This window comes from Cervus canadensis, chromosome 13, assembly GCF_019320065.1.
Source record: "Cervus canadensis isolate Bull #8, Minnesota chromosome 13, ASM1932006v1, whole genome shotgun sequence".
Taxonomy (NCBI): domain Eukaryota; kingdom Metazoa; phylum Chordata; class Mammalia; order Artiodactyla; family Cervidae; genus Cervus; species Cervus canadensis.
Genome location: NC_057398.1, coordinates 73,294,106 through 73,308,081, shown reverse-complemented (window position 1 = coordinate 73,308,081; position 13,976 = coordinate 73,294,106). Strand labels below are relative to the sequence as shown.

General features: G+C 41.3%; 1 protein-coding gene across 2 annotated transcripts in view; it reads right to left on the bottom strand.

Annotated features, from left to right (window-relative positions):
* NUCKS1 (nuclear casein kinase and cyclin dependent kinase substrate 1) overlaps positions 1–13,651 on the bottom strand; it is a 32,332-nt gene extending 18,681 nt beyond the window's left edge. Inside the window, exon 1 of one of the 2 annotated variants that reach the window (XM_043484885.1) lies at positions 13,422–13,651. In XM_043484885.1, the coding sequence (XP_043340820.1) occupies positions 13,422–13,438 (17 nt within the window). In that variant the 5' untranslated portion in view covers positions 13,439–13,651. The remainder of the gene's footprint in view (positions 1–13,421) is intronic. The other variant, XM_043484884.1, reaches the window with a different exon arrangement.
* Positions 13,652–13,976: the final 325 nt, after the last annotated feature.

Here is a 13,976-nt window from a genome sequence, read left to right as displayed (position 1 = left end):
TTTTTAACTTGCAAAAGGGAAAACACGTTACATTTGGTGGTCAGATTAAGTATGGGTTCAATATAAAGAACTTTCTAACAGTTTGCTAATGATAGTTACACTTCTCTAGTGTATCCCTAGAAACACTCCTTAGAAAGGAATTATGTAGTGATAAATACAGAATCTGCCAAGAGGATTTCTAGGTTCTGGTTCTAGAACTTCAGGCATTGGCCTTACTCTCTGGGCCCCAGTTCCTCAGCTGTTGGAACTGATGACCTAAGTTGCAAGATTGATCTAAAAAGTTGCTCTATAAAATTAAACACAATTATCAAAGTTTAATGAAAAACACGACTTTTTCAAATTCAAGTAGTCAATGATCCTTTTGGGCACCACACATCTTAACATATACTGCGGTACCATTTGTTTTCTTCACTAATTTGAGCTCTTTGAAGGTAACAATTATGTCTTATGTCCACACTGCGCTACAGAACAGGTAGGCACTCAAATATTTTCTGAACTTTTTGCTCTTAGGGCCAAATTTTAAGAGCTCTGTTAGAAATTTAATTATAGAAAATACTGTAGAGGTTAATCATCCAATCTCCTTAAAGTCTGGAGAAGGCAATGGCAACCAACTCTAGTACTCTTGCCTGGAAAATCCCATGGGAGGAGCCTGGTAGGCTGCAGTCCATGGGGTCACTAAGAGTTGGACACGACTGAGTGACTTCACTTTCACTTTTCACTTTCATGCATTGGAGAAGGAAATGGCAACCCACTCCAGTGTTATTGCCTAGAGAATAACAGGGATGGGGGAGCCTGGTGAGCTGCCGTCTATGGGGTCGCACAGAGTCGGACACGACTGAAGCGACTTAGCAGCAGCAGCTCCTTAAAGTCTTTTTGGATCTCATTTCTTGCCACTTAACAATCAACACCAGGAGGCATAATTCCACCAATCAGGTTTTTTTTTTTCCCAACCACTTGGTCCTGCAGCTTCCTTGCTTAGAATGCTATTTGTATCAGTCTCATTCATATCAGCTACAACATCACCTCTCAACACCTTTAATCCCTTACTGATACTACATAAACCACTAATGTTTGTCTCCTCTATTAAACGTGGACTTCTTGAGGACAGAGGCTGTCTCTCCTTCACTTACAACATCAGATTCAAGGAAGGTTTGATGAGTGAATGGATTTGGCCTCCGCAAAGGATTAGGGTGAGAAAGGGCAACAGAAGGGAGGATGTATGTGCCACTGGAGGTTTTAACCTATCAGACTTTCAATCCCACTGCCCTTAACAACAAAAGAAAATTCAGTTTTCTCCAAACGAAAAAACTTTATTTTAGATTTAAGAGATTTGAAAGGGGAATTCCCTAGCAGTCCAGTGCTTAGGACTTGGTACTTTCACTGCGGTGGTCCAGGGTTCAATACTCAGTCAAGGAACTAAGATCTTGCAAGTCACCTGGCACAGCCAAAAAATTATTTAGTACGTTTTTCTTAGTTTGGCCATGCTGCATGGCATGTGGGATCTTTCTTAGTTCCTTGGACCACCAAGGAAGTCCCATATTTCGTATCAATGTATTTTTTTCTATCCTAATTTTCAACACAGAAAAACTACAAACATGTTATGATGAAAGCATGGAGTCTTAACCGCTGGAGCAACTATCAAATGCCAAAACCAACCCTTCAGTGCAAAATGAACATCAAACACTCAAACTGGGAGGACAACACAAAATTTCAATACAGACACTGTGGAAGCAATGATTCTCCAATTAAAACAAATTAAATTAAAATTTTTCAATACAGCATAAAAGTTAAAAACATGGATTTTTAAAATTGGGTTTAAATCCTGTGACTCCCAGTTACTTCCCCTCTTTGAACTTCAGTTTTCTCACCTGTAAGACAGAAATAACAACACCTGTCTCTCAAGGTTGCTGTGAGTGCCAGGCACACAATTATCCAATAAACAGTAGCCATTATTTCTTGTAAGCACTAAACTGTTCCATCCAGAATACCACTGCAATCTTGAACCCACCTGAATACATAACACTCTTGAACTATTTATCTGAACAGCATGATTAAATCACTCCTCTTAAAAACACTGTGTCTGGTTCTAGTATTATTTAGAAAGATCGTGTTCAAGAGTTTGTTGTTCATTTCACTAAAATGCAATGTCAAAATACCTATTTTAGCATTATTTTCAACTCTATGATAAAGTTTCCAGTTACCATTTAGGCCAGAGAAAGTAGCAATACTAGCTATTTTAAATCCACCATTCAAGTTCGATCAATTTCTATTACTCAAATCAAATGGAGTTCCATTTAAACAAGTCTAAAAATTTACACTAGAAAGCAGAACTGTAATCCAGTAAGGAAAACAAATGTTTAAAATAGAAACTATAGGAACACAAAAACTTCAATTATGTGCCTGCTCTTATTTTAAAAGCTGATATAATCACTATATTTAGATTCTAAAGGTAACTTGGTTACACATGAACCAATTCCTGGATGACCACCAGAGGGCTCTGAGATAAGTCCTCACTTTTGCATTGGTATAAAGTGCAAAAATGAAAGGTAAAGTTGGAAGCTAGAAAAAGAACAAGAAAAGATCCATTTTTGGTACCAAATATGGCTAACTCAAGCAATAGGATTTTTTTTCTTCCTCTCTCTTGATCATCAACTTCCTTCTACTAAATAATGGTGAGTCTACCCCCCAAATATCTTTTTTTTCTTATAGCAGCAACCATCTAAGACCAAGTCAATAATATTTGAACAACATTCTAAAGATCAAGTGAAGTGAAAGTCACTCAGTCATGCCCAACTCTTCGCGACCCCATGGAATTCTTCAGGCCAGAATACTGAAGAAGGGAATACTGAAGATTCCCTTCTTCAGGGAATCTTCCAAACCCAGGGGTCGAACCCAGGTCTCCCACATTGCAGGCGGATTTTTTTTTTTACCAGCTGAGCTATCAGGGAATGAACAGTATTTCAGAGATGAAAATTACCACACCTTTGAGATGATCTCAACTAACCCTCTTAACCTTACAGATGAGAAAACAATTAAAACCACAAAATTTGATGCTAATCTATAACAAACGTTCACATCAAATTCCAGGTAAGGAAGCAGAACTTTAAAATAGAAACACACATTTAATTGTTGACACCTTAAGCTTTATACTACTTAAAGAGCACAAAATCATTTTCTCAAGGAAAACCAGAAAGAACTTATAAACAACTTACATTGTTTAGCTCATTCAAGCGGACTATCCTTCCATTTGTAACCCTGAAGAAATCACACTGCTCTGGTCAATGCAGGGAAGAAGAAATACCTAGTTTTCTAGAATTTAGTTTCTCATTAGGCACTTAAAATGCACTTGAAATCTGAGTTTTGAGAAACCCAAAACAGCTAACATAGCTTTTTTCACTAATCATGTAAGTGGTAAATATCTAGAACAATGTTTTTTAGTCTGTCAGTCACAACCCATTATTGGGTCCTGAAGTCAATTTACTGATATACGCCTTCGAGTGTGCTCAATCACTTCAGTCGGGTCCAACTCTTTGCGACTCTGTTGACTCCTGTGTCCATGGGAGCCTCCAGACAAAAGGTCGCCATGCCCTCCCCCAGGGGATTTCCCTGACCCAAGGATCAAACCCACAACTCCTGTGTCTCCTGCATTGTACACAGGTTCTTTACCCATTGAGCTCCCTGGGTTAGTTAGTTAGTTCAGTCGCTCAGTCGTGTCTCTTTGCAACCCCATGCAATGCAGCATGCCAGGCCTCCCTGTCCATCACCAACACCTGGAGCTTGCTCAGACTTATGTTCATTGAGTCAGTGATGCCATCCAAGCAACTCATCCCGTCGTCCCCTTCTTCTGCCTTCAGTCTCTCCCAGCATCAGGGTCTTTTCCAATGAGTCAGTTCTTCACATCAGGTGGCCAAAGTTTTGGCGCTTCAGCATCAGTCCTTCCAATGAACATTCAGGACTGATTTCCTTTAAGATCGACTGGTTGGATCTCCTTGCAGTCCAAGGGACTCTCAAGAGTCTTCTCCAATACCACAATTTAAAAGCATCAATTCTTTGGCGCTCAGCTTTCTTTATGGTCCAACTCTCACATCCACACATGACTACCGGAAAAACCATAGCTTTCACTAGACAGACCTTTGTTGGCAAAGTAATGTCTCTGCTTTTTAATATGCTATCTAGGCTTGTCATAGCTTTTCTCCCAAGGAATGTCTTAATTTCATGGCTGCAGTCACCATCTGCAGTGATTTTGGAGCCCACGAAAATAAAGTCTGTCACTGTTTCCATTGTTTCCCCATCTATTTGCCATGAAGTGATGGGACCAGATGCCAAGATCTTAGTTTTCTGAATGTTGAGTTTTAAGCCAACTTTTTCATTCTTCTCTTTCACTTTCATCAAGAGGCTCTTTAGTTCCTCTTCACTTTCTGCCATCACGGTGGTGTCATCTGCGTATCTGAGGTTATTGCTATTTCTCCCAAAAATCTTGATTCCAGCTTGTGCTTCATCCAGTCCAGCACTTCGCATGATGTATTCTGCATGTAAGTTAAATAAGCAAGGTGACAATATACAGCCTTGATGTACTCCTTTCCCAATTTGGAACCAGTCCATTGTTCCAAAGGGAAGCCCTTACTGATGTGTAACTAGCATTTTATTTTTTTTGCCACACAGGTGGGGGATCTTAGTTCCCCCCACCAGGGGGTGAGAGCACTGAGCCTTAACTACTGGACCACCAGGGAATTCCCTGTAACTAGATCTTTAAAAGAAAAAGCAGCAAATAGAAAATATCAGAGAAAATTGTACATAAATAACTGGCAAGTGCCTGAAGCTTGTTTCTGTGTTTGTATTCTTACATGTAACAAAACTGCAATGTCAAACCTATTTCTTACAGGAACCTCATCAAAAATGTCTTGAGAACCACTGCTTTAGAATATACTAATTTCCAAAGTAGTTTCACTTTTACAAGAAACAGTTATAATCCGTGGCCACAAAAGTTAACATTTCTCCCTACTTTAATTAGTCTTTTCAAGAACATCACTTTTTTAAGCTTAAGCACTCATAAAGCCTATCCAAGGTTAGTGGCCTGTGGGGGTCAGGGAGAAGGGTGATATACCACCAGGTACGAGAACTACTGGACCTGGGAGCTAACCCAATCTTACCCAAAACACATTATCCTATTAACAGATGTACTGTAAGGGCTTGACTAAGGACCTTTCATGATCTTCCAAGGCTACTAATTCTAAGAAAACTCCATAATGGAAGTTTCCAGTATGGTGAGATCTGCCTCTGAAGTCCACTCACCAATTGTCTTGTCTAGCTCCTGGTCTTACCATGGTCTAAATCTAAACTTTCTCCCACAGAGCAGCCCTTAAAATTGATGTGACAGTTTCCACTCTTTCCTTCAAGGCTAAATATGAAAGTTTCTGCTTATCAACAATCACTATCCACTCTCCCCTTAAAACTTAAGACATTTGCCTCTATTTTTCTAACTCTCAAGATTATTCATGTGCCAAATTTTCTCAGGATGTGAGAAAATTAGTTCATAGAAGCTGAGATACGTAAATTCAATTCAGGATAATTTCTCATAATTGCTTATCTTTGAACTTCATGTTCCTTTTGGCTAAGAAATGTTGCTTTAACTGTATCTTATATCATTCTGCTTTTTACAATTAAATAGAATTCAAAACCAGTCACAAGATACAAGAAAGCAAAAAATTTTAAATAAAAATTAAAAAAAAATTAAAAAATCAAGAATGTTACAGGAAAGAGTTCTCAGTTCTTCAAATGGGAAAAGTAAATTTCTAACTTCTGCACAAGAATAAAGGCATTCTGAATGATGAGCCAAATATATATTAGATAGTTATTATAATTCCCTCCTAAACCTTTTACCAACTTGCTAGTATTTCAGTCCAGGTGAATAAATATGAACTGTTACATGGCATTCCTTACTCCCAAAATATATTCAGTCCCTCCATATAGGAAAACATTTCCCAACATAATAAAGTGCAAAAACTATGCAATTAGCAAGAGTAAACCTCAAGCAGGTGAGACTAAAGGGGTCTCAGATGAGCACATTACCAAGTAGAGTCCTGTCTGCAGCAAAGTCTTGGAAACTTCACTGGACTCTTCCAGTTGTCTTCACACAACTATCAGGGACAAATATGTAGCCTAAGAAAGTCAGATTTACTGACTCATTACAATAAAGATGATGGAACACCAGAAGTGTGGAGCATCTAACCAAACAGGAAAACTGAAAAGGATTTGGGGAAGGGTAAAATTTAGGTGAAATTTAAATGAATCAGTGTCTTGATGGGCTCAAAGCACAGTAGGACAGTGTGAAAAGGGGTCTTCATCAGGTTTAGACTGTGAAGTGGACCTTGGGTCCTATTTCTTGGCAAAGAAGTTAAGGTAGATGTGAATTTTGTGCCCAGGAAGCCCTTATTTGAGGCTCTAAAATTTAAATCAAGGACAGTTCTCTGCATCAAAAGGACAGCTTTTCCTGACAAAAGTGTGATGTTTCACTCTAAATGATGCAATATCAAACAGCAGAGTTTGACAGTCTGATTTTAGAGAACTCAGTGGGAAAGCAGTAGTCAAAATATTATTATAAATTGTTTGTATTTATTCATCATTATAAATTATTATAAATCTTTCTAGTTGTAGCTTCTGTGGAAGATAGTCTGTTGTCCCAGCTCAATGAATAGCTGGCTGGATTTTTATTTCTCAGTGGAGCTAAGTTTTAGTTTCTTTCATTTTTTATTTTTTAAGTTTTAGTTTCTTAAGAAATTCACTTTCTGGGTCATTTTATCTTGAGAGATGAAATCTTCCTGAAGATCACCTTGCTTTGCAGGTAACTGTACAGGTACACAGTTCAAAAGATACTAAGAAGCACCTGAAAATAGAGCCAGTTGAAACACTCTGGCAACCTAAAGTTTTTCAAACACCTCTGACTATTTAGATACTAGTTATTTTAAAATATGGCAATACAATTCTGTAACAATCAGTTCCACTTCCTAGAACTTAGACAGTAATACACTTTTTGAGACAAAACAAAGGGAGGCCCCAGTTTGATCAAGTTGTCATGTGCTAGATCAAATGTTTTCTCTTACTGTCTACAACACTGCAGTCTCTATTTCTAGACTCAACAATCCAAGAAGCCACTTCTTCATAATCCAGAGTGATATGTTTATTTCTCTTTGCAGCTAAGAATTAAAAAAGGCAAACAGAAGTAATACTTCACAGGATACTCAACAACTTCATTAAGTTCAAGTGAGTCAAGTTTGCAAACTCTATGTAACTGTGTATCATTAACTATCAACTCCAGAGAGGCACCATTCACATGGACTGTAACGTGAATGTTAACTGGGTTGGTATCCCAGAGTTACACAGGATGGTGGCCTTGTTTTTTATCTTTCTGGGGAAAACAGACCAAAAACATAAATAAAACCAATCTCCCTTTCTTTATTCCAAGTTACTTCTCCTTACTAATGAGTTGTATTGCTAAATGATTTCAATCACTAAAACTCAACCACTTAATTTCTAACTTTTGTCAAGTTAAATCAACTCCAATTTATTAATTTCCTACTAATTGTAGCCTACTAATGAATTTTATAATTGGTGCTGAACCTTTTCAAATGGTCTTTCTCCTTTGGTTGTTTAATAACATGATGAAATCAGTGAAAGATTCTACATTTTGTTTCTGGGACATATTCTACTTGATATTTTTAATACATACTAGATTCAGCTATGTTTGGCATTCTTGCATCTATGTGTATATGTAAAATGAGCCCATTAATGTCCTGTGGTGTCCTTTAGGTGGTTTTGGAATCCACTTACGGTGTTCACTTAAAGCAATGCTATTTTCTTCCCACAAAAACCTCACACTACTTCAGTGCGTTTTCCTCTACATTCAAGTGTCCTAACCCTTCAATGAACCTCTTTGCATATTCTCTTCCCCCGAAACTCTCCTTTCCTCCATTCACACCCCTCCCCAGCTCACTTTAAAGTTGGTCTTGTCCAGCAAAGTTCTGCTATAAACCATAAACCCCTCCAAAGATGGCCAAGTGTGCTACTACCATGTGAGTAATACCCCGAGGCAGTGACTCACAGAAAAGGTCACACTGGCTTTGGATTGGCCACAGTTTCTATTTGAATTCCTGCTTCCTCTTAGTGGTTAGGTCAACTGGGCCAATTATGTAATTATCTAAGTTTCAGCTATCTCACATACAAAATAGGGATAATATACATACTTTGCTTAAAGAGTTGTTTCAAGATTTTGAAAAATGTGTAAAGCACCCTGCAGAACTGGCACAAAGTGTTTCTCAGTAATAGCTCTATTGAGTTTTGAGTGATTTTACTTTTTCTAAAATTAAAGGTTGAGAAAGGGACTGCACTGTTAAAAGGTCCATTCTCTCATCTATGATTTTGAAATTCAAAAAGTTCTGAAAACCAAGCTTTTTCATAATTTATACGGTGGTAAACATACGAGGGGCAAATGAGAGGATTTTTAGAATTTTAGTGCAAAAATTCCTAGGTTTTACCAGAGATTAATGTGTTTCATTATAGAAGCACTACCCCAGACTGGTGATGGTACATTATATATAGGGTATAGGAACCCTGTTACTTCTTTTTTTAAAAATTTTGTTACCTGCTTAAAATTCTTGAAAATATTGAACTCTCAAACACATATAGTCCCCCAATGGTTTCAAACTAAGGATTGTGGACCTGTAATACATTCGGTGTGTAATCAAATACAATAAATACAAATCTGGAAGAGACTTAAATATTTAAGTAAGACTCATGCAGCCTAAATCCACCTTTACTATTATTTCTACACCTTAGCTCCTTGACTTCAAAGTTATCACTTCAAACAGATGGTATTGGACTAAGCTGAAGTTCTTTCTAGTTGTTCTTTTAAAAAATGCTTTTAATTAAAACTTATCTCTGAAAGTTAAAGATTGAGTTGGAAAAAAACATAGATCGCTATTTAAAACATTTTGGCCATATATTTCCCCTCAACTATTTTCTATATAAATCTTAACCACTGGTGCATACAGAATGCACTCACCATTAGAGATGACTAAATAAAAAGCATTTGCCCATCTTCATGCCAAACACTAGGAAGGAGAGTGGTACCACAGAATGCATGCCAGCATTGTACTCAGAAAATCTCAGTTCAAATACTGGCTCTGTTTGATGGTTCTGTGACACTGAGTAACGTACTATTGAAACCTATTTTGTCATCTGTTATTTGGAATTTTTAAAAATGTTCTGTTACAGGGTGATAAGGATGACACAAGATAAAGTGAAATCCTCGAGTGGAGTACCTGATTCTGTATTTATACTTAGCAAATGTTTATTTACATTTAGAGAAATGTAATTTCTCTAAAATCAAACTTAAAACACTTGCTTTTCTGGCTGTGCCACACAGACAGCTTGCAGGAGGATCTTAAGTTCCCCAAACAGGGATCAAACCTGGGCCATCGCAGTTAAAGCACCAAAAGTCCTAAGCTCTAGACTGCCAGGGAATTCCCAACGTTGTCTTGTTATAGTTTTCACATTACATATATATATGTTGGCAAATGTTGAGTATTTAAGTGTTGTTATAAAATTAACTCCTCCATTATTCAGGCTTTGCAAGTTATGTGAGATATTTTGGAAGGTAAAGTCTATGAAGAGTTTCACATGCACACACACACACACACACACACACACACACACCCTGGACATAAAGAATAAGATGAGATACAAGGAATCAGGCTAATCTAAAACCACATTTATTAGTATATGACACTTAGTGTCTACTTGTGGGCTTTCCAGGTGACGCTAGTGGTAAAGAACCGGCTCGACAATGCAGGAGGAGACGTTAAGAGATGCGGGTTTGATCCCTGAGTAGGGAAGATCCCCTGGAGAAGGGAATGGCTGTCCATTCCTGTATTCTTGCCTGGAGAATCCCTTGGACAGAGGAGCTTGGCCAGCTACAGTCGCAGTTGACTTAGCACTGTGTATACTTGGTATCAAAATCCAAACTATCTAAAATTTTCAGGTTTCTAAGTTTAACAGGCCCTTTTTTCCTGTTTTCCCTTTAACAGGCCCTTTTGAAACTAATTTCCCGGTAAGAGTGAGTGTCTTTAAAAAAATAAAAAAGAAATCCAGACACATTCCAAACAAAATTCTCTTTGAAAATAAAGCAATTCAAAATCTTGGGAAAGCTGTTAATTCTCAACAAAACTATAAACAAGACCAAAAGTATTTTTATCAATCTGTAAGAGCCTAAACTTTCAATGTTAAAGGTTCTTTGCAATCTCAAGTACTAAACAAAAAGAGGCAGGGTATCAAGTACTTACAAGATGGAGAGAGAAGAAATAGATTGATCTGAGTGACTTGGGAGTATTTTCAATAAGAGACGATCTCTGGAGAATACACCAAGCTGAATTTCAAAAAACCCACTTTCTAGTCTGGGCAAGTCAGTAAATCTCTGAGCTTTCTTTTTCATCTTTTACAAGTAGTAGCATTTTTAGTCCCTACCTCAAAGGATAAGAGTCATGAAAACAAAAGTTGAAAGTGTCATACAGTCAAGTAACATCAATACTTATCTGGTAGAAGGTAGAGCATTTATGTGGGAAGGGGGAGGATGAGGGTAAGCAGGGCTGGAAATTAAGAAATCTAGGTTCTAGGCCCAATATTGGCATGTGTTAGCGGGTTACGCAAGGCACTTCACTTGTCCAGGTCCCCACATAAAGTCACTTGCAAGACGAATTTGCCTAAATTTCTTTCTGGCTCTAAGACTGTAGTTTTATGCTATAAATTTGAACCCAAGGCCTAAAATATTTAAGCTCTCATTTATATGTGAGTCATATACTATAAAAGGTGAAGAGAGAGCAATACAGCCTGAACAAAACTACTTAGATATGTGTTGCGCACACATCTATGGAAAACCCTGCCATAGCTGATCAATTCCACTCATTTGGAAACTGGTGTCAAGCAGCCATTAGTACATTTCTAAATCTTCTTTAAATGCTTAGGTTAACATTAATATAGGCATAGCAAAAATGTAAACCAGAAAACCCTCAAAATTATATACAGGCCTAAGGACAGAAACATACCCCAAAAGAAGCTGCATAGACACTTATCCAACACGTGCTTTTTTTTGTTTTTGGTTTGTTTTTAAAGGAGGTTGATGATTCTGATACTGTGTCAACATCTGTAAATTTTGGTTACATTCCTTCAAGTACACAGATTCAATTACACCTTCAAATAAAAGCACTTCCCTAAGACAGAACTTTTTTTATTGCAAATTTAACAAACCACCAAACTCAAGTTTAATTATTTCTGCTTTATTATTGATCAAGAGTAGGTAAAAGACTTGAAAAACAGTTACAAAGAGACTTCATCGCTAAATATATAATCAGAAACCAAGTTGCTTGAAATTAATAATTTGAAAGAGACTCAAAGTCTACAATATATTTAACTTCATTCTTCAACTAGGGGCAAATAAACACTTGAAAAAAATTACTTTTAACATACTAAGAAAAAAGTTGTGCACAAATCCCAATGCCTACCAAAAAAACGCATTAGAACGTGCTTAATGTCTTTATTCCCACCTGGTGATATTAAAAAAATCCAAATTTTCAAGAGATAAAAGATGTTCCTGTCCCAACATATAAATCTGGGGGCACAAACTCAGGCAGAGGAGTAAAGTTACAACAATGAAGAGTCATCAAAACCTAGTGACCTGCGGTTACATTTTCATCACGCAGTAATTTACTTCCAGAAGACAGAAGATCCAATCCAGGTGAAACAAATCTTTATTATGATAATTGTCCTGTTTGTTCTGATCCTAAAGAAAATACTCTACGAAAATTGACCCGATACACCGGTCAATTATTATGCAAAAAAGTATGCATACTATAATTTGAACTATCGATTCAGACTCCGTGCCAAAATGCAGGCAGAACTCCTCCCGGTGGCGATGGTAAGGTATCAGAGATGCGGGTTGAAATTAAGCAGAAAGGCTGCTCTGTCAGGTAGTTAGTGAGCACTCTCCTCACGCCCACCCGGAGCGCAGGAGTATGCAGCCCCAGACCACCATCAGTTGGAGTGGACAGTCTAGTCTGGAGACAGAACGGTGTGCAACATTTAAAAACCCTTTCCGGGGTTCCAAACCTCCCTTTACAGCTCTAGGTCAAAATACTTCCGTTTCTCACAAAACTTGGAATGGAGAAGGGGGAAGACACTGTTAAAATACCTAAAGACGAAACCGATTTATCCAGAAAACGCCACGCCAAGCAGTCAATCCTTACATTGAAAGCCTCAAGGACATTATGTTAAAAATAACATTTATTAGCAACAGCGCTCCTTCTTAAGGCCGCAACAGATTGGATTAAGCCACACCCCTCCATAAATGGCACATTCCATACAATAGCCAGGAGGACGACAGAGGGCGATTCCACCGGGCGCTGGGGAACGGCAAACTTGTTGACAGTCTCAGAATGAAGTCCAACGATTGCCCGACCCTAGCCCGTTTATTATTAAAGTTATTCGGGAGGTAAAAAGAAGATTACAAACACACCCGAGACGTGTTCGGCCACGTGATAATAGAGCCGGGTAGCGGGAAGGACGAGCACTCGGGATTTAGGCCGTGCAAGTTGACCCGCACCTCCCTCAGCAGGGACGCTTCCCCGAGAAAGGGCATTTCTAGACGGGGGCCGGGAGCGAACTCAGGACGGGAGGAGCGGCATGTCACCCAGCTCAGAAACCCTCAGGAGCGGCAGAGGCCGCGATCCGCGCCAGGGCCCAGCCCCGAACTCTTCCTCTGGCCGGAGGGGAAAAGAACGCGTCCCGCCCACGCCCGGCCCCGATCCGGGAGGCGGGGCCCTGCAGAGACCCCGGAGGACGGAGGCGGGGCCCTCGGTAGCGTGGCCCCTCCCGCCCGGCAGGGAGCACCCCCGTCCGCCAGAGAGCGGGCCGCCTCCCCCAACCCCGACGCGGGCCGCGCGGGGCAGGCGCTCCAAGGCGTTTCTGCCCCCACCCCCACCCCCGCCCCAATGAGGCCGGGCCAAGCCCCCAAGCCCGCGGGGCCGGCCCCGAGGAGGTGGGGCCTGCGCGGGGGCGCCGACTTCACACCCCTCCCCCTCCGGCCCGGCCCAGTGCGGCGAGTGGGGGAGGCGGCAACGCGGCCCCGGGCCCTGCAGCGGCGCGGGGCGGGGAGGAGCCCGCGCTCGGGCGCGCGGCCGCCGCCCCCGCGCAGCCCCGCGCGCCAGCCAGGCCCCCCGCGCTCAGGGGCGCGCGCGGGGCCCGAAAGGGAGGAGGCCGCGCGCGGCGCGGAGAGGGCCGGCGCTGCGCCTCGGCACCCCTCCCCCCCCACCCCGCTCCCCCACCAGTCACCCAGCCCCCTCCAGCCCGTTCCAGGCCTCGGACTCCGCACTGACCTGACAGGCCGAGACATGTTCGCTGTCGAAACAGGACCGAGTCGAGGAGCCAAAGACCAGGACCCCCCCCACCCCGCGCGCTCGGCGCCCCACCCCCCCCAACTTCGGCCGAGGAGGCCGCTGCCGCCGAGCCCCGAGCTGCTGGCTTCTCAGACTCCGCCGCTCCCTGGTTCAGGGCCCCTTAATCAGACGAGCCCCCCGCTCCCCAGTCTCTTCAAAATGGATGAATCAAACCAGCCGAAAATGCGCCAAAGCCGCCGGACTACCGAACCCACTAGGGCCTGTGGACTCCGCCCCAGCACGACAGGTCATTGGCAGCTCCTGCCAGATGCGCGGAGCTCATTGGTCCGTTTGAATCATCACGTCCCTCCAGGCTCCGCCCCGCCCGCGGAGAGGCCCCGCCTCCTCCGTGAGGTCCTGTTTGTCAAGATTCTCTGAGAGCGCACGGCCGCAAAACAAAAATGGTCGCTGCTCGTCCCGCCCCCTGGTTGCCACTCCGGAGTTGCAGATTCGTCTTGGGTCGCGCCTTAGGACGACTGAGAAAAAAGATTTATG